Source organism: Phycodurus eques, chromosome 8 (assembly GCF_024500275.1).
Source record: "Phycodurus eques isolate BA_2022a chromosome 8, UOR_Pequ_1.1, whole genome shotgun sequence".
Lineage (NCBI taxonomy): Eukaryota > Metazoa > Chordata > Actinopteri > Syngnathiformes > Syngnathidae > Phycodurus > Phycodurus eques.
The window spans coordinates 18222623-18249576 of NC_084532.1; the positions used below are offsets into that span (position 1 = coordinate 18222623).

Sequence of the window (26954 nt, forward strand, 5' to 3'; positions counted from 1 at the left end):
TCTGCGACGTAGTGTTTTTGACTCACTGATCTACGGCCTTGCATTTGAAGTTCTAACAGTGGTGGTGCAATGTGGGATTGATGGACCCTGAGTGGGCCCAGAAGTCAGATCTTTCAAGCTGTATTAGGCTAGTAGGCCAATAAATATATTCATCACAATGTGTTTTCAGTCATTTCCATTCTTTTTCCTGTTAAACTTTAGCAGATGTCTTTTCCTGATTCAGTCTTACTGTGGCTTCATTCTTTTTGCCGTGTGCTGTTTGTCCTCAGGGTGCGTCGAGCGTGTCACTACGTGGTGAACCTCAGGTACTTTGAAATGTCCATCCTGCTGGTCATTGTCGCTAGTAGCATCGCACTCGCCGCAGAGGACCCGGTAGCCACCACCTCGGACAGGAACAAGGTTTGTGCATTCATACGTGGCAATTCACTTTCTACAATCCCGACTATTTATGCACTGTCATGAATCATTATCTTGAGGTACAATTTGATAATCCCCGGAGGGTGGCGCCTCCCTTCATCTGCACAGCTGTTATAAAGACATAAAAGATTAGGAGAAACTACATTTCCTGAAGTTGTTTTGCAAAATGCTGCTAATGTGAACTGATGGGGGGGTGATTAAATTGTGATTAGAACGGCAAGTTATTTTTCTCAGCGGCTATTTTTGTTTTAAATAGATTGTTGCATATCAAAGCACAAGCTGAGAGCCTTTAAAGTTTAAAATGCGCTTTATTTTGACGACAAAGTGACACAAGTTTTGTTTTCATGGTAGTTTCTTCAATCTGCGTGTTCCTGCTATCTTGCAGGTTCTGCGCTATTTTGACTATGTCTTCACTGGCGTCTTCACCTTTGAAATGATTATTAAGGTAAGTGACTGTGGTAATGAATAGAAATGCCTTTGCTGTGAGAGGATGCCAGGAGGCGGACTGGACTCAGTTAGGTGCAATTATTAGCAATGACTGATTTATGCACAGTGCCACAAAATACATACAAATATGGAAATATGTACCATCCAATATTTTGAAAGTTGAATCACAGTTTCTACCTCTGACTTGAAAAGATAATGACAAACCAGGCTGGCAAGGTGGGACCTACGGTAGGTTTAGCTTGCATGCCTCACAGTTGAGAGGTTCCTGGTTCAAATCCCTGGCTCCCACATTCACAGTCTGTCTGCATGGGTTCTGCAAATGACTGTCGACAAGCGCAGGGTCTACCGCGTCTCTCGTCCCAAAAGTCAGCCCAAGCAGACTCCAACTCACCCGCACTGAACCCTAATAAAGACATGCAAGAATAGAAAGTGAATGGATGGATGGGTGAAAACAAACCAGCCAATAACTGTTCCACTCTGGTCCAATAGGTCTCAGTGTGTCATGCATTACCAAGTAAAATATAAATATAAAAACACAATAAAACATAATAAAAGTGAATGTAAAGAAATAAACTGGTTTGATAAACTGTATTTAAGCCAAAACACATTTGTGTGTTGATGTGTGCCTTCAAGGGCCTCGTCAGTGACATCATTGGCAGTTTATTACGCGGATAGTTCACTGGGAGCATCTGCTCCATGCTCGTTGCGAGTGTTTTCATTTCTTTGTTTGACTGGTTGTCCCATTCGACTATTGTTTTTTCACTTCACTTGAGCGGCGGCATGTTTGATTAATCATATTCCTCTGGCCCATGCACCAATCAGCTGCACAGATAATAGGTTATGTCGTTTGGTCGAAACTGTAAGAGTGGTTGTCATTTCAATGTCTATTATTGTTTTTGTAATGTGAGCTGTTCCTAAAACTACGTTAGAGAAATTTCATGCCATTGTTGCTCCTCAGATGATCGACCAGGGTCTGATCCTTCACGACGGCTCGTACTTCCGAGACCTGTGGAACATCCTGGACTTCATAGTGGTGGTGGGAGCTCTGGTGGCCTTCGCTCTCACGTCAGTCGCATGATTAATTTAAGCTGTACTGTCTAAACATCTAAATATCACATCCAGTTGTTGGATCTTCTCCTGTGTATGGTTGCGGCGTAAGCATATCTTCCGTATTCCAGTCTAACTTTTTATGTGCGTGATCCACTCTTTGTCTCTTCTGTCTCTGGATGGTGATCTTGTGTGATGGCCTGCAGCAATGTGATGGGGTAATATTCTTCAGATGAACCTATGTCACGTCAGGTCAAATATGTTACAAACATGGACAAATAAGTTGCATGTACATGTCTGAAATGTGATCCTTACCGTGCTACTTCATTGGAATGCTCACACGAAGTCTTCTTCCACAGAAATAACAAAGGAAGAGACATTAAAACCATCAAATCACTGAGAGTGTTACGAGTGCTCAGACCCTTGAAGACCATCAAGAGACTTCCCAAACTCAAGGTCAGAGCTTCTATTTTTTAAGTTGTTTGGATCCGATTGCGAAAGGCGTGATGTATGACGACAGTTAGTTCTGCAGTTTCGTGCAACATTACAGGTGTTTTTCTCCAGAAAATTTTGATTGAATTACAAATGGGCCAACTTTAAATGTTCCACTTTGTATATCATTAGTTTAATCCTGCCAACTAACACAGTTGATTAGTGGTTAGCCTGTCTGGATCACAGTTCTGAGGTTCTGGTTTTGAATGTCAGCTACAACCTTCTTGAATGTAAACATTGTCTGTTCTCCTCATGCTTTGGTGGGTTTTGTCTGGACACTCCCACTTCCTCCCACATTCCAAAGGTATGCAGGTCAGAAAATAAAAAGTCAAGAAAAGAGTAAAGATAGCTTTAAAAAATAAATAAAAAAATCTTGGGTACAGCAAATAAGTATCGGTACTTTGTTACTTCCCACCGGTGCCAAAAACATGTTAGGTTTATTGAAGATTCAAAATTGTTTGTTTTTACAGTATGTGCCCTGCGATTGGCTGGCAGTGAATTCAGGGTCTACCTCACTTCTCGCCCAAAGTCAGCTGGAATAGGCTCCAGTTACCCGTGACCCAAAAGAGGACAAGCGTTATAGAACAGTGATACTCAAACTAGTACCACATCAAAAAAATACTTCACACTCCAAGTGCCACCATAATGACCAATTTTGAAATTCAATAACATTCAATCACACCAACAAGAGGACGAGGTGACATTCCTACAAAAAATATGCCTATATTTATTGTTAGCCACTGTGATATTATACACAGTTTTAACAGTAACACTGTTCTAAACTATAGGGCAAAACAAAATTGTACTTAATGTTTTAGTTCAGATTGTTTGCACCTAAAAGTTAGTATGCTGTGTGCATAGCTATAATCTTCATTCCAATATGTTTGATTGTGTTTTAGTTTCAAATGTTGGAAATGTTATTGGCATTTAATTCATTGATTTGTTTACGTAGCACAGGAGGGAGTCTGAGTACCACTAGTAGTACTCATACCGCACTTTAAGAATTATTGCTAAAGAAAAAGGATGCATTCCTCTCGCCTTTACGTGAAAACCTGACTATTGTTTTCTTCTGCCCGCAGGCCGTGTTTGACTGCGTGGTGACGTCCCTGAAAAATGTCTTCAACATCCTGATTGTGTACAAGCTGTTCATGTTCATCTTTGCCGTCATTGCCGTGCAGCTCTTCAAGGGGAAGTTCTTCTACTGCAATGACATCTCCAAGGACACAGAGAAGGACTGCCAGTAATAACTCTCGCTCGCCTCACTCTGTTGCTCTTTTGCATATTTCCAGTGGCTCTGTGTCCTCGTTGAGGCATCAGTAAAGACGTGAATGCTTAAAATGTCAGTTTATAATGGATAAGTAATACATTCTAGCATGTCATAGCGAACCCATGCAAACGTAAGCATCATAGGCATAACGTCGGAATCAGGGTGGTCTTTTGTCAATACCATTACATCGTTAATGCTCATTTTTAAGGCTGGTAGGTGGGAAGGTAGGTACAGAGAATAAAAGAAAGTCTACACACCCCTGTTCAAACTCCAGGTTTTTGTCACATAAAAAAGAAAATATGACCAACAAAAAATATTTTAATACTTTTTTCCAAAGCAAAAATAGCACGTTTTCCTCAGTTTAACTGCAGTTTTTTTCTGACTTCATTAATAAATATTAATTAATTAATAACATTGTTTATTAGTGCTTTATTAATTCAGTACAGGAAATCATACAAGGAAAAAGGTTAGCTAGGAAGAAGTGGGACACTGAGAGGACCGAGGAGAGGCGAAAGGAATACATTGAGATGCGACCCAGGGCAAAGGTAGAGGTGGCAAAGGCAAAACAAGAAGGCATATGATGACATGTATGGCAGGTTGGACACTAAAGAAGGAGAAAAGGATCTATACAGGCTGGCCAGACAGAGGGATAGAGATGGGAAGGATGTGCAGCAGGTTAGGGTGATTAAGGATAGAGATGGAAATATGTTGACTGGTGCCAGTAGTGTGCTAGATAGATGGAAAGAATACTTTGAGGAGTTGATGAATGAGGAAAATTATAGAGAAGGGAGAGTAGAAGAGGCACGTGTGGTGGACCAGGAAGTGGCAATGATTAGTAAGGGGGAAGTTAGACAGGCATTAAAGAGAATGAAAAATGGAAACGCAGTTGGTCCTGATGACCTTCCTGTGGAGGTATGGAAGCATTTAGGAGAGGTGGCTGTGGAGTTTTTGACTAGCTTGTTCAATAGAATTCTAGCGGGTGAGAAGATGCCTGAGGAAGGGAGGAAAAGCGTACTGGTGCCCATTTTTACGAACAAAGGTGATGTGCAGAGCTGTGGCAACTATCGAGGAATAAAGTTGATGAGTCGCACAATGAAGTTATGGGAAAGAGTAGTGGAGGCTAGACTCAGGACAGAAGTGAGTATTTGCGAGCAACAGTATGGTTCCATGCCTAGAAAGAGTACCACAGATGCATTATTTGCCTTGAGGATGTTGACGGAAAAGTACAGAGAAGGTCAGAAGGAGCTACATTGTGTCTTTGTAGATCTAGAGAAAGCCTATGACAGAGTACCCAGAGGAACTGTGGTACTGCATGCGGAAGTCTGGAGTGGCAGAGAAGTATGTTAGAATAATACAGGACATGTACGAGGGCGGCAGAACAGCGGTGAGGTGTTCTGTAGGTGTGACAGAAGAATTTAAGGTGGACGTGGGACTGCATCAGGGATCAGCCCTGAGCCCCTTCCTTTTTGCAGTGGTGATGGATAGGCTGACAGATGAGGTTAGACTGGAATCCCCGTGGACCATGATGTTTGCAGATGACATTGTGATCTGCAGTGAAAGAAGGGAGCAGCTGGAGGAACAGTTAGAAAGATGGAGGCATGCACTGGAAAGAAGAGGAATGAAGATTAGCCCAAGTAAAACAGAATATATGTGCATGAATGAGAGGGGTGGTGGGGGAAGAATGAGGCTACAGGGAGAAGAGATAGCAAGGGTGGAGGAGTTTAAATACTTGGGGTCAACCGTCCAGAGCAACGGTGAGTGTGGTCAGGAAGTGAAGCAACGGGTCCAAGCAGGTTGGAACAGGGTGGAGGAAGGTGTCAGGTGTGTTACGTGACAGAAGAGTCTCTGCTCGGATGAAGGGCAAAGTTTATAAAACAGTGGTGAGGCCAGCCGTGATGTACGGATTAGAGACAGCGGCACTGAAGAGACAACAGGAAGCAGAGTTGGAGGGGGCGGAAATGAAGATGTTGAGGTTCGCTCTCGGAGTGACCAGGTTGGATAAAATTAGAAATGAGCTCATCAGAGGGACAGCCGAGGTTCGATGTTTTGGAGACAAAGTTAGAGAGAGCAGACTTCAATGGTTTGGACACGTCCAGAAGAGAAATAGTGAGTATATTGGTAGAAGGATAATGAGGATGGAGCTGCCAGGCAAGAGAGCTAGAGGAAGACCAAAGAGAAGGTTGATGGATGTCCTGAGGGAAGACATGATGGCAGTTGGTGTTCGAGAGGAGGATGCAGGAGATAGGCTTACATGGAAAAGGATGACGCGCTGTGGCGACCCCTAACGGGACAAGCCGAAAGGAAAAGAAGAAGATTAGTGCTTTATTAATTACTCATTTGCTTGGTCATTTGATCTAATACCTAACATTAAGTTAAGATGTGTGTGTGTGTGTGTGTGTGTGTGTGTGTGTGTGCGTGCGTGCATGCGTGTGTGTGTGTGTGTTAGTGTGTGTGTGTTTGTGTTTGTGTGTGTGTGTGTGCATGTTTGTATGTATAAAATGACAGGTCTCCTAGCTGGTCCACCAATACAAATGAGTAGCTCCAGGGTCAAACTGTTGTCATCCTAAACCTGTATGGGTAATGCATTAAGTACTGTATTGTGGTACCTCAACATATGAGTGGCCCGGTTTACAAATGTTTTACCTTGAGTTGTGAGCAAAATTTAGTTACGAACTTTAAATTGCGGTAGCGAACTTCACAACAGGCAGCAGTTTGGCAGATAGTGAACAATTCTTCAAAAAAAGATGCCAAGATATATATTGCAACTCTCAGTTGACGTTTACTGGAAAACTAAACATAAAACAGAGAGATGAAACAAGAGAATTACACATTGTGTATTTAACCAAACACCACATGATTTACGTATGTCCGCTTGCTTAATACTAACACACAATGCAAAATGCTATAGACAACCTAGCGAAACTAGCATCGATGTTGTGGTATTTGAAAACAAATGGTACAGCAACACATGTAGAGAAACAATATAACAATACTCACAGGAATATATTCTTTGCACATGAATTTCACGTCTCATTTTCTTACATTTCCACTTGTTACACTACGCAAGTTTAAAAAGAAGTTAACCATCATTAATATTAATTGGAAACGGAAGAGAAAGCACATCACGTGAATGTCATGTCTCTGTTTTACGTTTAATTTTCCAGTAAACTTCAACTGAGTTGCGATATACAGCTTGGCATCTTTTTTTGAAAATAATTGTTCACTATATTGTCTGTCTACATGTTGCTGTACCATTTGTGTTCAGTAATTTTTTTTTCCACTAAAATTTGTTCACTGTAATGATAACCCATGCATGTGGCAGTTTAAACCAAAGTCCTGTGCAACTTTAAAAGCATTTTTTTCCCTCAAGATTTTAATCAAATTCCAAATTGTACAACCTCGGGCTTGTACGAGTTTGGATGTGCCATTGTATTACACAGTATTACAATGCAAGTACATACATAGAAGGTAGTGTGTCTGAGACCTCACATTTCAAATGCTGCATACTTTTCTCAGTCTTCTGTCCTCTCATGCAGAGGTTACTATATAGACTACAGGAAGGACAAGAAAGAGGTGAAGAAACGAGACTGGAAGAGACACGAGTTCCACTACGACAACATCATCTGGGCTCTGCTGACTCTCTTCACCGTGTCCACCGGGGAGGGCTGGCCTCAGTGAGTGGCAACATGCCGCAACCATTCAATGAGCAATGTCAGCTTTGGACCTTTTGATGAACAAAATATGATTATGCAAGTCATTTGAAGAAGGTTTTGCCATTCATCTAACTGTAAAGTTAGACTATATATCACTGGCAAGGCTTGTAAATTAACCACAGCCTTATAATGGTTTAAGTTAATAATTTAAAATCATATAATTCCTCAAATGGCAGAGGGACATTTGAACAGGGAGTGTCTGTGATGAGAAGATATTAGTGCCTTGCAGCGTTTTGGCAAATTATATAATAATAAATACAGTGGTACCTTGAGATACAAGTGACCTGACTTAAAAGTATTTCCAGATACGAGCCACCGTTCGGTCAATTTCTTGCTTTGATTTGCGAGCAACAATTTGCGACACGAGTGCTGTTTGATGGCTGTGAACTCAACTCAGATAGTGAACACTTCTAATCTTACTGTCAAACTAACCATAAAACAAAGAAAATTACAAATTGTATATTTAAAACAATCACAAAACTTTGCTTTAGATAGTGTAAGTCTGTTCAGCTTCATGCTTACAAACATTGCAAAACACCATAGACAGCTTTAGAATAGTTTTGGTGTCGCAGTGTTATAACCTTTCAAGCAACTGATTTTTTAACACAAATGGTGATGCAACACATGTAGACAGATAATATAACAACGGTCACTGGCATATATTCTTTATCCTCTGCAAACAACGGCTTACATTACGGAGGAGTTTTGACCGGCTTCATGTATATCCGTATGTCTCTATTATACTACCCCCAGGTGGCCAAGGTGTGCACACCAGAAGGAGCTATAGAGTTGAAGCCAAAACAAAAGTCGCAAAAACTGTTTGATTCTATTTAACTATCTCATGTTTTGTATTATTTTATTGAAAAACATGACAATTTGGGGGGGGAGGGGTGAGCTGGAACAGATTAATGGCATTTCCATTAATTTCAATGGGAAAAGAGTATTTGATATAAAAGCGTTTGGGTAACTAACGTGGTCACGTTACAAGCTAGATTTGCATCTCAAGGCACAACTGTATACTGTACCCCAACAGGCCACAACAAATGAGATCTAATACAAGCACTATATCATGCTTATACAAAGAATAATGCTGTTTTGATTGTCACTGTCAATATGTACATTTCATAAGTATAGAGAATAACTATATACAGTAAAGGACACTAGAGGAGATATACAGGTAGTGCACATTTTTCATGGATTGAGAAAATGATCTGGTCTATAATCATATTGATGATAACAAGCGCTGTGTTGTGTTCCTGCAGGGTCCTGCAGCACTCTGTGGACGTGACAGAGGAGGACAGGGGGCCTAGCCATGGCAACAGGATGGAGATGTCCATCTTCTATGTCATCTACTTTGTGGTCTTTCCTTTCTTCTTTGTCAACATCTTCGTGGCCCTCATCATCATCACATTTCAGGAGCAGGGAGATAAGATGATGGAGGAGTGCAGCCTGGAGAAGAATGAGGTGAGAGATGGCAAACATATTTTCTTCATCCATCACAGGGTGTAAGAAAACAAGGAATTCAGCTCAGCAGTAGTCAATAACAAGGTGTGGAGGCAATTTTGACAACAGTGATTGCTATTCCCCTGGGGAAATGTAGCAGATTTGAGGAAGCAATAGTGTTCCTTTTCTAGTACACCCATCAAATACAAATTGGTTAAAATTCATTAGTTTTCTGAATTAAAAAAAAAAACATTTTGTGTGTATGTTCATTTAAAAACAAATAATGCTTTGAAAATGTTTTATTGGTAAATGGCCATAACAAAATCTCACAAAACACATGAGAAAATGTGTTATGGTCCAAAAGGCATGTTTGGCGCAAATACAACATCTCATCACGAAAAAGGACACCATAATTACAGTAAAGGATGGTGGTGGCAACGTCATCCTTCGTGCCTGTTTTTCTTCAGCTGGAACTGGGGCCTCAGTGGAATTATGAACAGTTCCAAATAGCAGCCCGTGTTAGCACAAAACCTTCTGACTTTTGTTAGCAAAAAAAAAAAAACTACTATGAGAAGATCTGAACTTTATTTTTGGTTCTTTAGAGGCAATTTCAATGGTGGCAGGTGAATTTAAAGCCACGTCACATTATGGGGTGTGCCCACTTGTGAAACCCCATTGTTTCAGTTGTTTATTTTTACCTCCCTTCTCGAAAATATATTAAAAAATATTTTTGGGGAGTTGAGTTCACTTGAGTCACATTATTGTTGGAAAAGGGTTTGCAACTATTTACCCTGATCTATTTTTTTCTATATCACGAAACCCTAGCATTTGAACAGGGGTGTGTAGACTTTTATTTTTTATAAATGCTTTTGTAAAGCAATGATGTGCATACATCCTTGGTGCCCCTCCTGCCATTTTCCACTCGTCCTTTTGTTTTTTCCCCTTTAGAGGGCATGCATCGACTTTGCCATCAGTGCCAAGCCGCTGACCCGTTACATGCCCCAGAACCGGCACACGTTCCAGTATCGTCTGTGGCATTTTGTGGTATCGCCCTCTTTCGAGTACACCGTCCTGGCCATGATTGCGCTCAACACCATCGTACTGATGATGAAGGTGAGGGTTTGCGCACCCCGGCACTCATCGTCCAAAAATCATTATCTTGTTTAAATACAATACAGTAGATATTAGTAGGGCACAGTAACCTCTGTCATGGGCTGATGTGCATTTTTTATTCATCTCCCAGAGATAATATCCTATACCAACACTGTTAGACATTTCATAGGGTTTTACAGTAGCTTAATTTACAGTAATTTACTGACAACAGTGTTTCTAATCATTATGGTGCTGATGAGCTATAAAAGGTAAAACACGAGAAGTTTTGGCTTGTAGAACAAGTAGGCCAGGTAACACATACCTTAATGTCACTTTGTGTTCAGCAGAACTGACCGGGATGTCACTCTATTGCACACAATCCACAGTCAGGGTTTCATGAAAAAAAGTGCAGCATACATGTAAGGCCAGAGTTCAATAAGACACACATTCAACAAACTACAGGTAACAAACACACATTGTTCTTGTAATGTTAATCCTGATCGTTCATGAACATTAAGGATTAACATCTTTATTACGGCAACAGTTCAACATTTTATTGCGCAATGCATGCTGGGAGCACACAGCTTCACAATTCATCCATCCATCCATTTTCTCACGGGTGTGCTGGAGCCTATCCCAGCTAGTGGCGGGGTACACCCTGAACTGGTCCCCAGCCAATCGCAGGGCACATATAAACAAACAACCATTCGCACTCACATTCACACCGACGGGCAATGTAGAGTCTTCAATGAACCTGCATGTTTTTGGGATGTGGGATTTGAACACCGGTCCTCAGAACTGTGAGGCAGATGTGCTAACCAGTCGCCCACCGTGCCGCCTTCACAATTCTTCTGCATGCAAAATAAGGTAAATAACTGTAGAATTTAGAGGAATGTCTAACAATGTAGCTCTTTAACGACAAGTTTATATGGCTCTTTTGAGTACAAGATGGCAAAAAAAAAGACCTGTCCATTGAGAATGAAAAGCGACTGAAAGCCGAGTGGATGTGATATGCAGCGAAGTGTGAGCCTATTTTATGTTACATAATTTTTATGTTTACCTACATACATGCACTTGATTCTAATTTTGTGGGCCTTATATATTTCGTGATTCTGATCTCTAATTTGATGTTTCTTAGCAAAGTTCCCCAGAATGCACTTTGCACATGTACTGTAATGATCTTTACTTGTAATGATGTTCAAAAAGATGTGTTTTTGAAGGCCGTTTCTGCTTGCTTTGAATTTTGTAAAAGTGTGTTGCAATTTAGACCACGGAAAATGTAGAACTCCTTTACTAAGCGACAGACAAAAATTAAGTACGTAGGTAATTCCTTTGTTTTTGGATCATTTGACACGTTATCGTGGCCTCTTGATGCTAAGCAGAATTTATTGGGCACAGTCATTTTGTGCTTCGAAACACAATCAAGGCTAGGCTGTTTCCTTGGCAACTTGGAGCAGAGAGTTGTGTTGCCCCAAACCGCACAAAAAGGACAGGGAGACATGGTGTAAACATAGTCATACAAGAAAGAACATACTTTTTTCACCGCAGCACCTGCTGGACCTGGTGAGACACTAACACAAAACTGGGCTTAAAAAAAAAAGTAGCATTATGCTAGTTCCTATTTTAAGATAAGCAGTAATTAAGTCTCAATAACAAGTTATGATACCCTCCCATTAAGATTTTTAATGGGAATAAAATGATTGAAAGCAAGGCCTGGCAAGAATATATATTTAGCAAACACATAAGAAGCACATTTTGCCTTAATTTGCCATATTTCTATATTCTTGGTTAGATTTTAGTTTTTGCAGTGCAGTTTAGAGTTGTGCGTATCCCAGCAGGAAACAGTAGAGGTACCGCTTACCTCATACCTACTGTGATGTTGGGTTTGCTTAATTTCAGTGTGTTGCCCTTTATTTCCTCCAGAGCTCTTGCTGATATTTATTTCCTCAAATTGTCTTTTTTTTCCCTGAGCTGCTCAGACAGACCGACGCAGGGTGACTCAGCCTGTATTAAATATTGATCTCTAATGTCCAGGGGCTGCTATTTAGCATGACCTCATTAAGGGTGGCTGCCGCCACCGGAGGAATGACTCCTTTTTATAGCGCGACAGATGACAGGTGAAGACACTTGGCTGCTATTTCTGGCTCTGGAGGAATCTTCCATCAACCTGTCGCTGTCAAATGGTTCTCTGATGCTTGTGTTTTAAATCCTGTTGCCTGTGTGTGTTTTCAGTATTATTCAGCCCCGCCCGCCTATGAAGCTGTCCTCAAGCATCTGAACACAGCCTTCACCGTTCTCTTTTCCATTGAGTGTGTCCTCAAGATACTGGCGTTTGGCTTGCTGGTGAGGAGGAACAAACCTACACGTGACATGCGCCATGGTCTTCTCGAAATTAATCCAACTGTCTCTTTGTTCTCCACAGAATTACTTTCGAGACACTTGGAATATTTTTGACTTCATCACCGTACTTGGCAGCATCACCGAGATAGTGGTGGACTTGCAGGTGAATGGAAAAATGGTTAAGACGAGATGCTGTCCTCTATATTTAAACCCCTCTGGGCTCTATGCTGACCATTTGTGTCCACATCGGTTCCTTATTTTTTCAACCATTTTTATGTCTTAATGCGAATGTAATGTCTGATTTTGTAATTCCCAACTTCAGCTAATTAAATATATCCATAGTATACCATTTACATCAAATTGTCCCTTTTAGCTCTATTAAAACACATTCAAAATATTTTTTTTGTTGCTCGTTATTGACTGGATTGAGTCATACTATTTGTATGAAAAGAATTTCATTCTAGACTCAACACTTTTCTACCAGATTACATCATTCGTCAATCTTGGGACAAGGAAGCAATTATGGAGTTTTTTTTTCTCTGGGTACTCCTGCTTGCTCCCACTTCCAAAAGCATCTATTTTACGTTCATTGAAGACTCTAAATTGTCCATAGGTGTGACTGTGAGTGTGAATGGTTATATGTCTATATGTGCCCTGCGATTGGCTGGCGACCAGTCTAGAGTGTACCCTACTTCTTGCCCAATGTTAGCTGGGATAGGCTCCACCACACCCGCGATCCTCGTGGGGATAAGCGGTACAGATAATGGATCGATGGATGTAATTTACCGCTGCAAAAGATGGGGAATTAAGAATTTGTAAACTGTTATAATCTGAGCTCAGACAGACTGTATTTATAGTTACAATATTTTGAAAATGTCTAAAAGGGAACATTTTTGTGAGTTCAATTCTTGTTTCAATGTGCAATTCTTCAACGACTGCACGTTCCCTCCCCCAGTTCGTGGATACGTTCAACATGAGTTTCTTGAAGCTGTTCAGAGCAGCGCGTCTGATCAAGCTGTTGAGACAAGGCTACACCATCCGGATCCTTTTGTGGACATTTGTTCAGTCCTTCAAAGCTTTGCCTTACGTCTGCCTGCTCATCGCCATGCTCTTCTTCATCTACGCCATCATTGGCATGCAGGTAAAAGAAATGTCTCAAGCAGGTTCTTACCATCATCAAGCGTGACATCAGCAAATCGAGTTATCTTTGGTACACCACTAGAGAAGAGTGTGTGTGTGTGTGTGTGTGCCCGTGTGCGTGCGTACGTGTGCGCGTGCGTGCGTGCGTGCGTGAGACCTTTGGTTTAATTAAATCCCGTTCATTTCTTAACATTTGCTTTTATTTTTTTTACAGTTTTTTTATATTTATATTTTGCCATACAGTGCTATTTGTATTTATTAAAAACGTAACAAAATAAACGTGATGGTCTTTGGAGGGCTGAAACAGATGAATGGCATTTTAATGATTTCAAAGTTACAAACTTGGTCACGAAACAAATTGAACTTGTAAGTACACACCTAACAGTTGATAACCTATACAGTATACATCACAATATGTTTCAAGCATCGTGAGAAGTGTGACTTTATTTGACTTTTATTATACAGTGGCTAAAGTCCCTTTACACTTGTATGGTCGATACAGTGGACACCACCTATTTATATATATATATATATATATATATATATATACGTCTATATATTTATCTATATCTATAATCTCTCTCACTCTCTCTCTCTCTCTCTCTCTGGATGGGTGATTGAAAAGTAACTCCCTATTTTAAAATACTTATTTATTCATATGTTGTAATATTTTTTTCTCAAATTTTTATTTTTCTACTCTACCAAACCAACAACTTGAAGGGTGAATACGAGACGTTATGTCTTCCATCCCACAAGAGTTCCTTGTGAAATCAGTTCATGAGGTTCCCAGGCGGCTTGAGAAAATGATGGCTAATGCTGGCGCCCATATCCAATTTTAAATAAAACTCCATGCAATAGACTTTCTTCTCATATTAATTTCTTGTAAGAATTATAGTTCAGAAATAAATTAGAAGTACTTAAAAAGAGTTACTTGTCAAGCACCCTGTATATATATATATATTGAACAAAAATTGATGATTGAAAAACCATCAATAAGCGTTTTAGCTGTTGGTTCTCTCCAAAGAAAGAAAACAAAATGCAAAAAGAAATTAAAAATTGGAAGATAATTGGGAAAATGTTGGGGGGGAATATCAGCAATTGGGTAGATCTGTTGGTGCCTAACCACAAGTATGCACTGTATTAAAATATGAATTCAAACTTTAAAATGTAGTTTTTCTTTTTTCTTTTTCTATAATGACAACATTTTCAGGCTAAATTAATTTACTACTATTTCCTGTGAAATTGGGGAAACTTGTTAGTCAATAGGTATCATGGAATGATTGTGTGACTTAGGAGGTTGCACTGCATTTACTGAAATTTCAGTTGGTGACACTTGTAACCTGTGAATCAGGTGTTTGGCAACATTAAGCTGAACGAGGAGACGCACATTAACCAGCACAACAACTTCAAGACCTTCTCTGGCGCTCTGATGCTGCTCTTCAGGTAAATGTCATGAAGTCCTCCTCTTCATATAATTCCAGACTACTTTTAAAATGATGCTTTTAGACATGCTTTTGAGTGCGAGGCAGCAGGGTGTTCTCGTGACTATTACGACGACCTAACAGTTCTGACCTTTTGGGTTTGAATTCAAGCTCCGGCCTTAAAATACATGTACAGTAAATAACAGAAAAGTAAGCAGGGCCTGAGTGGAACCCATTTTCATCCCTGAGATTTATGGCTCAGACCAGCCCACTTTAGTTCACAAAGTGATGTATAATTTTACCCTTATTAGTACATCCATCTAACATCTATCCTACTATTCCCTCCAACATCCAGGAGAATTTGACAAAGCATTCACATTTGATTTGACGAGTTTTGTCCCGATTAAATGTTCGTTTCACTGCGTTATCTTCATCCCAAAATTCGAAATTGTTGGCCGTTTTGCACGGCTCCCCTCGGGAGAAAGGAAATATTTGCATGTTCTTCCATTCTCGTTTCACAGCAATGGTGCTAAATTGCTAACCGTCGCTACCATGCTTGCCACCACCAGCATTTATAAACATTGCATCATTGGATTGTCATTCTATTGTTACCAATCATATGTGTCACTGGGTGCAGAGATTTGCTTAAGGACATTTCTGCCGGTCACTAGTCACTCATGGCGACCGGGAGCAGGCGGAGGGTTGCTCCGTGAACTGGGGCCATGATTGAGAGAGGTGTGGCCAGTGGAGATGGCGTGCTGAAGAAACGTGGTACTCTTAAATTGCCCCTTCGCCAGCGTGACGTATGAGTGAAATATTCACCTCGCCACATCGCGTTTCAGTGCGCCATTGGTGATGTGGCGAATGGTGAGGGCGCACGCTGCTTCCCGAAGTGTGGACAAGCGGCCAGGTGGCCTTTAAAGCAGCCGGGTGCACCAGGAATTCTCCCTGTGCTATCGATTAGCCACTCTGGGCCTGGTTGAGGGTGGAGCCCGCCTCTTGCCCAAAATCAGCTGGGATAGGCTCCAGCACACGCTCGACCACTAGTGAGGTTAAGTGGTACAAAGAATGGATGGATGGATGTTTCTTAGGACCACTGCAATATCAATGTATGACTGATAACAAAGTGTTATTATTAACCTAACTGAACAGCGTGCATGGAACAGATGTGTTATCGATGCAAATGTGGGTATCATTCTCCTATTAAATTTTGTTTTAAGTTGTCAAATAATAAATTAATTACTGAAATAGCCCACAAGAATTTGGTTTTGAAGAGAAAATAAAACTGCACAAATCATATTTCTGAGTAACATAACCCAAAGTCACGTTATACTTTTCAGCTTCATCTGCCTTCAATTGTTTTTTTTTCCACCGAAGCCAAGCCGCTACAATGCTATGCGACAGAAGCTCTCACCTGGAAGCGCAGTGAGGAGGTACTCGAACCACTGGCGCATGGTGGAGTCGCCGTACATGTAGACCAACCCGTTGGTCAAACACTGAGTGATGGCAGACACATCGTCAAATTGCCGCGTGGTGACGCCACCCAATGGCCTCCACGAGTCCTGGTAGTAGTACCCAGACATCACCAGCTTCACGAGATCCGGTTTTTCCACTTTCTACACTGACGACAGACACGATGACATGAATAAATTGCCTTCCCTAAAAGTACAAGTCATAGTCTGAAGAGCCGCAGTAACGTTCCCCGAAGGCAACACGTTGATGGTGTCTCTTGTGGAAGCGTGGATGGGAACCTTGACGTTCTTGCCACTGCCGTCAAAAAACGTAGATTACAAAGGTTGCAACAGGAATAGCAAAAATGGTATATTATAATCAAAGGCACGTGAGGCACACATTAAGTAGTCTTGCACAAGATAGTTTCAAAGATGAAGATCACCCAAAAACAGCCAATAGATGCAGCCGGGACGGTGCACGACTGGTTAGCAAATTTTGGGGGGGGGAAATATAGAGATTTTATTGTCAAGCCATATTGCCTAGCCCTACTTTCTACCATGTCGATAAATCAAAACAAGTAATAATATATATAGACTTGCAAACAAAGAACAACCAATCAAGCAAATCAAACCAAAAGAAATCAAGTACTGAACCACATATACTAACTAGCTATTCAGCTAACTCTTGTATAGAACCTGATCTGTGCATGGTCCCTGTCAATGCTAACTAGATGCACGTGTGGCAAAAAGGGACACTTTTCATGTGCTGTTTGCAGAGATACTGTATTTCTTGCAAGAGAAGCACAGTCATACAGGGATGAAACCAAGTTCTATTTCGACTATTTTGGGGGTGAACTTTCCTTTACCCCAATGTGATTTGGGGGTCAGTGGCTTGTGTACTACAACTGCTGTCTACATTTTCTCTTTAAAATAACCACCTAGCTTTGCTTTAGATACAGTACATATCAGTCAATTTAGCTTCATGGTAACAACCAATGCAAAATGCCATACTGTAGACAGGCTAACAAATAGCATTGTTATTGCAGTGTAATAAATATAGTAATTATTGAATAATTATAATAAATAAATAATAAATAACATTATTTATTCTCTGCTAAGAATTACTAATATTACTCCGGCTTACTGAGGAGTTTTGACCGGTTCCATGTAGCTACATATGTCTGTTTTATACTGCCTCCAGGTGACCCAGGCGCACACACCAGAAGGCGCAACACAATGTCCATTGGATTGAGGCAAAAACTGTTCAATTCTGTACATTCTATTCAATTATATCATTACTGTATGTTTTTATGAAGTACAATATGATAGGGTTCTATTCTTCTTGTTAAAAACACATGACGAAATTTTTTGTTCGGTTCTTGGTAGGCTGGAACAAATTAATAGCATTTCCATCCATTTCAGTGAGGAAAGATGATTTGAGATATGTTGTATATGTTTTTGTTGTGTGAGTGTTTTTAGTTATAAGCGTGTTCACGGAATGAATTAAACTCATATCTCAAGGCAACACTATTTGTCTTCAACAACACGTTGGAATATGTGCAAAGTGTTTTTTGATAACCATATCAATATGTTATTGTTTTTTTTTCAAATGTCTGTTACTATTTGACTTGGGTTTTCTGTGTAGCAAAATTCCATTTATACGTATTCAAACATTCTAGTTGGCATTAAACACGATTCTGAATACGACACAATGTGGGAACAAGTCCAAGACCCCAAATGAAATTGAACATTGCGCTTCACTCGCTCGATCACATTTGCTGCTCCACTGTGGCGCTTCAGTATTGTTTGGATGATGTTGCTAGGTTACGATTGTAAAGGTATTGTTGTCAGGAGCTGATGGATGCTGAAGGACATAACTCCTTAAGTGTCGTGACACAGAGTGAAGAAAGGGATGGATTAAACGTGATTTTTGTTTTATTTTTTAAAAAGAGTTGTTTTTGCAGGAGTGCCACAGGAGAGTCGTGGCAGGAAATCATGTTGTCCTGTCTGGGGGGGCAGCAGTGTGAGGCGGACCCCTCCAATTCCTCACCCGTGCTAAACACTGAGCAGGAGGCAATCTGCGGCTCGGACTTTGCTTACTTCTACTTTGTGTCCTTTATCTTCTTTAGTTCCTTCCTGGTGAGAAAAGAAAACACACACAACACCTTACTTTTCCTCACATTTTCATTTCAATACTCTCATGTAACAGCATTAAAAACAGTATTTTTCTGCCATCTTTCTGTCCAGATGCTAAACCTGTTTGTGGCTGTCATCATGGATAACTTTGAGTATCTGACTCGAGACTCGTCCATCCTGGGCCCCCACCACTTGGACGAGTTTGTTCGAATCTGGGGGGAGTATGATCGGGCGGCCTGGTCAGTGTCACTCAGTCTTTGCTCAACCATGTCATTTTGTTGTTCAAATTAGCACATTTGCAAAAACAGATGTAAAACAGGTGTGATAACGTTAGCCAAATAACATAGTTGCCAAATTCATTTTTTTACATATTTGGAAATAGGAAAGAAAAAAAAACATACATTCAACAAACAAGAAGAATTCAGCCACCTCGATTCAACGTTTGCAGATTAGTATAACCTAGTATGACTGGGAATCCACATAGACAACGAAAAAACAATATTTAGAAAGCCCTTTTTTATTGATATTTTCACAGTAAGTTAAAAATGACATGGGCATTTATAATATTAGGTTTACCATATGCAAACACCTGAAAGAGAACACATTTTGGAATGGAAGACCCTCTCTGGCCACTTCATTAGGTATTTAGAGCCACAATGTACAGTGAACCCCCACATATTCACAGTCTGGCATTCCCAAATTCACTTAATTGCAGATTTTTGAGAGGAACCTGTCACTGAAAAGCTCATCTGTTTGGTATTTTTGTCATCAGGACAAAGCCATGTCTAAAATAAAAAATATTGCTTTGCTGCCATCTTGTGGCATCAATATACAGTTACAGACCTTTTTGGGGGGGGTGTCAATTACTCACCGATTTAGTAATTGTTCGCTCTTCGAGGTAGGGCTCTGCCCCTATCCCTGTGTATAGCGGGGGTTCACTGTAATGACATCAAGTATGACAAATTTTGCACTTTAAAAGAGATTAAATCCCCAGTTTTCATTGACACGGTAATCAAATTTGTTGAATAAAACTTCCGGGTAAGCTGTAATACTTTCTCTGACTGTCTGATGTACTTTTCAAAATGAACATTTCTCCAACAAATGATTTGTGAACAATTATAAGCAATTGAAATTGAATGTGGGGCGCTTTGCAGCATAAGAGCCTTTGTCGTCAAGTGGAATTCCAAGACCTTAATCAGAACTGCCCCATAGGCCGATGCAAATTTTTTTTTACCTAAGCCACACCCATTTGGTGGTTTGAATGACAAATTTGGAACAGAAGTAGGACTTTATTGATACACATTTACTCCAAAGCTGTATGACACTCGGCGTTAAATATATATTTTTTTAAAAACATGAATGCAGTGTTGGTGCATAGCAGTTTTGTACTGCCAACTAATACTGTAAACATTTTATTAAATTAATACCCCTCTGACGTTGAATTAATACGTCTGATGTTGAAAGTTACCTTTGTTACCTTTGTAGATTATTATGGTTGAGAGCTGTGTACCTAATGAAGTTCCCGGTGAGGGTTTAAAATGTATGTTTAACCGACGCAACGTCCACTTTCAGTCCTTTTTCAGCCTTCCTGTGGCCTCTTAAGGCTCTACTGACCCAAAACTAAAGACTCATATGTTCTTTTCAGTGGTAGGATCCACTATAAGGAGATGTACAAAGTTGTGCGCTCTCTCTCACCTCCCCTGGGCTTTGGGAAGAATTGCCCTCACAGGGTGGCATGCAAGGTTTGCTCCCCCCCCAAAACAAACAAACAAAACCCCACTCTGCCTCCGTCATGTGGGATCGTCGCTGACGTCTTCCTTTTCCCTTTTCTTCTTTCGTCTTCACTCACTGTCACCACCTTGCTTGACTCTTTTAGGAGTGTGTTCTTCCGGTGTGATGGTCAAAGAATGATGACAGTCCTGTGTCCAGGGTACTAAGGGACGGGACTCCCCACGCTGTAAACACAACTCACTGGGTCAATGCAGAGAGATGAGTGGTTACATTCACGCGACAGGTGCATCTCCATAAATTACAATATTGGGGAAAACATATTGTATTTCAGTAGTTCAATTCAGAGTGAAATATTTCATGAATTCATGTTTTATGATTTCGACGCTTACAGCTAAAGAAAACCAACAATCCGCTATCTCTGTTCACCATCAATTAGAATATTACATAAGAAACCATCCAAATAATTTTTAATATAGAAATTAAGTAGGAATTAGCTTTCTGGGGGGAGAAAATTCCCGTGTTTACTGCATTTCCATGAGTTTCCATGTTTTTAATTGAACTACTAAAATAAATGATGTTGCTGTAGTCTGTATATACAATATTCAAATTTATTTAGATGCACCTGTATATGTTTCTGATTATAGGCATTCCTCTCACCTAAATAGCAGCATCTTTATTGAATTTATTTAAGCTCAAGGAATTAAATACAGAGGGACCTCCTATGTTTCAACACAATTCACTTCGTTCATGTTTTTGCTTTTAATAGAAGTAGTCTGAAAGTAATATGTTTCCAGGTCAAATTGTCGCCATAGAAAAACCCTCGCCGTACAGAGGAGACCATTTTGAATTGTGTTTAGAATTCGTAACAGTGTAAAAGTTAACCACGGGTAAAAAAAAAAAAAATCAAGCACTCCTTCTAAACTTTGACTGGCAGCAGACGACTTCACAACATCTGGCCACCATCAGTTCACATTGGATACCACACGGGCAAAGTTGGGTTTTGTGCTCGCGTTTTCTGTTTTTTGTGCAGGTATTTTGCCAAATGTCTTCTTTTTTTTCTAACCATGGGTCTTGAGTAAGTGAGGGCTGAGAAGACGAAGATGTCTAATAAATGAAAGTCTGAAATAATAGGAAAACCTGAGCACGGTGTGCATGGAGTAGTTGTATGAACGTAGAACCTTTACGTTATGTACTCTACTGTGGTAGACGGAATCAATAAAGGCTCAAATAATTTCTACGCTGCAGACCTCTGTACATGGAAAGATGGAAAAGCTACTGAAAGTGAGTAAAGAAGAGAAGAAGACTTAAAAACAGTCAATTATTAATTTCAGGGAAAGTGAAGTCAAAAAAATAAGGAAAAACATTTTTCTTTTCCATTCTATGTTATTATGGTATTACTGTCTGGTTTTAGTCAGTACAATATGTTTTTTTTCCATTTGTCTTTTTTTGCCTTGATGAGAGCATCTCTCAGTATTGACATGTGATTTCTAATGCTGGAAGCTTAACGATAATGTGCAGCCAACTGCGGGAGGCCTATCTCTTTCTGCCCTGTGGATCTGGTTTAAAGAGCTCTCATACACGCATGCACCGCGTAAGTATGCCATTTGCACCAGATCCAGGCTGTCATTCCTTTGCTCATTTTGTCTAAGATGTTTGCCTCCCCCCCCCCCCCCCCCCCCCCCCCTTTCTGAAATTTCTATGCCCTCATATCAGCATAGAAAGAATGCAACACATTTTTCTCTATACTGTTGTGTGATGCACTGGAATAATCTTCTCTCTTGTTTTTCCACCATTCTGGTTTTTCCACCATTCTGATCTTTTTTCTTTTTTTTTTTATTTCCTCTCCCTCCATCACATCCTCCCATTGTCATGATTACCCGATACCCGCAGTGGTCGCATCCATTACACTGACATGTATGAGATGTTGACCAACATGTCGCCACCCCTTGGCCTTGGCAAGAAATGCCCCTCCAAGGTGGCTTATAAGGTAGACCCTAAAAAGGTTGCTCAGGTATCGGAGGGGAAGTGCCGTTCAAGATCACATTTTGTTTTATTTGCAAAAAAAAAAGCAGCATTTTCTGTTGACTGCATGGTGCTGTATTGTTCATTAGAAGCAGTTATATCTGTTCATTGGCAGATAAAATGCCTGATTTTCTTTGCTTTTTGGCAGACAACTAGAGTAGGGTACACACATTCCGATTTTTTTTTACATCTTAACCGTTTTTTTTTTTTTGGTTGTTTGTTTTCCCGAAATCTGAAATCTCCTTCAAAAGCAGATGTCTCTTGTAGTACTGAGACTAACCTATGAGAGTCAGCCTGGTCCCATCCAGACTGACGGAAATACAAGGAAGAAGACGGGGTAGTAATAAAATAAATATCAGAAGCTTGGTTAAGTGTTAATTTACCTCAGTGGAGTCCAAAGTCAGGCCTGGAGGCCATTTGGGGCTCACTGGAAGTTTTTTTTTTTTCCTGGCCTGCCATATATTAAAATAATCAAATTTAAATATTCAAAAGGTTACAGGCAAAAGTAAAAAAATATATATATATTTTATCAAAATTACAAATGTAACAATATTTGATTGTTAGAAGATATCACACTTTGTATTAGTTTTTTTAATGTCTATAAACATTTAATAAAAAAGTGTCATGTTTTTTTTAATTTAAAAGTGTAAAAAGAATTTCCACAATACTGTTTTGAAGGTGAAAAAATGGAAGTTCAATGGTTTTTTATATATAAAGAATATATTTGATATGTAAAGATTAATAGTAAAAAAAATTGCTTTATAAGCTGAAGATTGTTTTTATTATGTTTAACTCCTTAGCATATGGTGACATACAACATATTGAATTAGTTTTTAGTGTGGTTCATAAACACAAGGGGCCTCATGTACAAAAGGTGCGTACGCACAAAAACGCGGCGCCCGTTCTTTTTCACGGCAAAGTTCAGATGTATCAAGAGTGACATGACCGTGGAAATGTGCGGTGCCTCACGCCAACTGCATGGCTGGCGTGCGCACGTTTCTGCTGCTTTTGGTGCTTTGGCAACACTTAGAGGTGATGCGGGGAAACTGTTTTCATAAATCTGCACACCAGAGACACATGAATAATTAGCATTAATGAACAATTCATGCCCGGCAAGATTTGATTTCAACAATGCAATTGAGGCAAGGACTGAGAATTCATTTGTTAACCGGTGTATTTAATAAACCACTGATATTTGTGAGGACACTTATTAATGGATCAAGGCGATCATTTATGCCGCCTATTGCCTTCACAATCGCTTCGTACTTCGCACATGCACTGAAAAAAAGAGTCCTTTGAATTTACTTCATTTGAACATGTACATCGATTGCACATGATTAAAATGTGTTTAAATTGACCAAATTTACCCCTCTTCTCCAAAAAAAACCAACATGATTTATTGTCAGTGTACGTGTTCTCTCCTGTGTATTAAAATAATAAATTGAGTAATCAAAAAGGAGTCCAAACTTTTGATATCCTCTTTGATATGCTGATGTGCTTCTGTTTGAAGTCAAAAGATTTATTACAAATACCACACATACAACATTTACGCATGAACCTTTATCTCACAGGGCTGAGTGTAGGTTATTGTATGAACACTTTATGAGTTCTAAAAATACATTTGTGGGGTGATCATAGTGAGCCACATGTCCTCCCATCACCCCTGACAGCAGCGTCACCCTTGATCGCAGCGATTCTCTCCTCAAACGGGTGAGGCCCTCCGCGCCGGTTCTTCCACCTTTTTCTGGCCACACTTTGGCGGTGGGCAGCTGTCCTCCGCTTCACATCCACCTTAATGTCTGACCACTTCTTTTTTAGTTCAGCGTGCGCGCTATTCTGTCTCCACAGCATTGACAGCCGGACACGCGCTGTCCCATTCGCTCCTCTTTCGTGTGTTGTTAATGCCGTAGGACAGCGTGCCAAAGAGGATTTTCTTTCGTGCCTCCACTTCATTGAGCAACTTCACATTCAGAAAAAAATATTTTTCTTCATTACCTTGCTCATTTTCCTTTTTTTCTGATCATGCAGAGATCGGCATCTCAGGTGCAGGGTTCGTTTAAATATGATTTGCATATTCAAATATGGGCGTGGACAGGGAGGAGTCTGCTACTCCAACATGTGCGCTCATTTCCACGTTGATTGGAACGTACGAAGGAAATGTGCTTGGATTCATGAGTACGCGAGTTTCATACATCTGAATATTTTTGTGCGTACGACGTTTTCTGGATTACGTACGCCCTGTTTTAGGAGGAAATCCACACAAGTCTTTGTACATGAGACCCAAGGTGAAATGGGATTCCTTCTTTTTTTTTGTATGTAGCCTCAGTGGAGAAAACCCGACATCCCTGGTTTATCTAGTAACTACATTGCAGTTGCCACGGATTCTTATGACCATTTGCATTGTGATGAATGACTTGTGAGGCTCATTAAACAAACACTCGACACAACCAGTTGTTCCTCTTCTTGTGTATGGCAACTGTGTGAGCTTTATGTTGCTTCCTTATTGGTTATCGTTCCCTCTCACAATGTTTTTCTTTGTCACAATCATGGATTCTGTGGTTCAGCCCAACTCCGTGTTGGCCACACACAGGAATTTGCAGATTTAAATATTGAACAGATTTGACATTTACCGTTCTCGGCCTGACGTTTTCCTAGCAGATGGAGGAAAAATCACTCTGAACACAACCCAACCACATGATAATTGCAGAGACAACCTGGCAATGTGGCCTTGCTGAATTTTATCGGAAGGGAGGCTAAATGCTCAAATATGGCTAGATTATCGGGAAGTGTGTACCACAATATTTATTTGCTGTCGGCGGCTGTTTAAAGAAGGGGGCCCTTTTCAAAGAGAGTTGTTAAGCATCCACGTGCTAAGTCTTATCATCATGCTTCTTTTTCTTTCATATGCCAGTGTAGAGTATGTGCATGTGCCTCCTCATTGCATCAGCGTGCATGTGTTCATGTTGTTGCCACAACATTAGGTGCACCTGCATAATATGACCCATTAAGAGCATTATCAAACTTTTAATGTTTATTATTGCTGTTGTAGTGCACTGTATCATACTGAGAGCTGTTTCTAATATGTTGCTGTTCTCATGTCACTAATAATCAAAATATTGGAAACACCTCTTGGTATAATCCGGTGCACTGCACTCACAATATGATAAACACATTTAGTTAATACCTCTGCCAATGTCAATCAGAACTTCGCATTGTTTGTGTTTGTGAAGGTAAAAGGTTTTGACCCTTTTTAAATTGGATCTCCTTTAAAAGTGTACCTAGTATTGTGGCTGGTGAGTGTACTATGTGTAATGCTTTTGAAAACTCTGGAATGGCTGTGGTTACATACATCTATTCTTACTTAGATTTAATTTTGTTTTACCACACAGCAGTTCTGAGCTCTTTTTTTTATAATCCCTTCATTCATTTTCTACTGCTTGTTCTGTTCAGGGTGACGGGCTTGTTAGAATAAATGTATTTATTTTCGTTATGTGACTTAGCTTTTCTGTTTATGATACCGCATGTCTCTACAACCCTCAGAGACTCGTCCTGATGAACATGCCCGTGGACGAGGACATGTCCGTCCACTTCACCTCCACCCTCATGGCCCTCATCCGCACTGCCCTGGAAGTCAAGATAGCTGGAGGTCAGGAGAACTCTCAAAACATTCTCAATTCGTCAAGTGAAATATGAGTCTTTTGTGCACTGGTGCTATTATATGAAGAAATGTTCATCAACATGAACGCAAACAGAAACTCATTACCCTCCCATTTTACAGTGTACTGTTAAAAATGCACAGACGAGATAAATTGACAGGATGGCTGGGATTTGCTGCTAAAAAGAAAATGACTCCACTATGAGGACTGGACTACCTTTTATGTAAAGGTGCATCTCAGTAAAGTAGAACGCAGAGTTCCCTTAATATTCATGGTGGATAGGGACCGAAACAAGCCGCGAATACCAAAAATGTGGGAGGAATTGACGCCCCCAGGTTTATAGTTGCCTACAGATGCAACAAAATGGCAGAAACGCACTACACGAAGCTCCTCGACTCACTTCAGTGTTGTTCCTTGGCACCAAGATGCCACAAGATGGCGGAAGGGCAATATTTTTATGTTATAAAGGGCTTTGGCCTGAGCACAAAAACAGTTAATAGGTGAGTTTTTCAGCAGATGACTGAGGATAGGTTCCCCTGAAAAGCCCATGAATATGTGAACCACTGAATTGCAAACCAGCAGGGGAACACTGTATTGCGGAAAATGTGATTTATTTCAGTCATTCAATTCAAAAAGTGCTTTAGAAATTATATACATTCACTACACACGTGAAATATTTCCAGATTTCTTTTTCCATTTTGATAATAATAGTTAACAAGAAATGTATCCAACTGAAAAAAATTGAATATCACATACGAAAAATTGAAATGATTTTTTTCCATTTAGAAATTAGGTAGGAATTGGCCTTTGATTGCAATGCATTCATATTTTGCAATAGGAATTGCTGCTCTGTATTAAATATAAAGAGCATATTAAAACAAAGGAAACGGTGCCATCTGGTGGTCCACCGCTCTTAATCCAGAGTCATCACTGCTTGTACGCACAGGAGGAGAGGATCGAAATCAGATGGATTTGGACCTTCAGAAGGAAATCAGTGTCATCTGGCCTCACCTCTCTCAGAAGATGTTGGACCTTCTGGTTCCTATTAACAAAGGTGATGTCTCAATAAAATTAGGTTTGTCATTGAAATCACAGTGTTTGTTAGCTTATTAAGTGTTTGGCGTCGTTTTCCTTTTCTC

The 26954-nt window shown here is 40.2% G+C and overlaps 1 protein-coding gene across 1 annotated transcript in view; it reads left to right on the plus strand.

Moving 5' to 3' along the window:
• LOC133406774 (voltage-dependent R-type calcium channel subunit alpha-1E) overlaps nucleotides 1–26954 on the plus strand; it is an 83956-nt gene that overhangs the window by 51044 nt on the left and 5958 nt on the right. Inside the window, exons 23-40 of the mRNA XM_061684674.1 lie at nucleotides 270–399; nucleotides 803–862; nucleotides 1823–1929; nucleotides 2118–2129; nucleotides 2271–2367; nucleotides 3483–3643; nucleotides 7207–7344; nucleotides 8646–8847; nucleotides 9775–9939; nucleotides 12151–12261; nucleotides 12341–12421; nucleotides 13214–13399; nucleotides 14750–14841; nucleotides 18235–18409; nucleotides 18518–18645; nucleotides 22028–22124; nucleotides 25700–25805; nucleotides 26762–26869. Of these exons, the coding sequence (XP_061540658.1) occupies nucleotides 270–399; nucleotides 803–862; nucleotides 1823–1929; nucleotides 2118–2129; nucleotides 2271–2367; nucleotides 3483–3643; nucleotides 7207–7344; nucleotides 8646–8847; nucleotides 9775–9939; nucleotides 12151–12261; nucleotides 12341–12421; nucleotides 13214–13399; nucleotides 14750–14841; nucleotides 18235–18409; nucleotides 18518–18645; nucleotides 22028–22124; nucleotides 25700–25805; nucleotides 26762–26869 (2156 nt within the window). The remainder of the gene's footprint in view (nucleotides 1–269; nucleotides 400–802; nucleotides 863–1822; nucleotides 1930–2117; nucleotides 2130–2270; nucleotides 2368–3482; nucleotides 3644–7206; nucleotides 7345–8645; nucleotides 8848–9774; nucleotides 9940–12150; nucleotides 12262–12340; nucleotides 12422–13213; nucleotides 13400–14749; nucleotides 14842–18234; nucleotides 18410–18517; nucleotides 18646–22027; nucleotides 22125–25699; nucleotides 25806–26761; nucleotides 26870–26954) is intronic.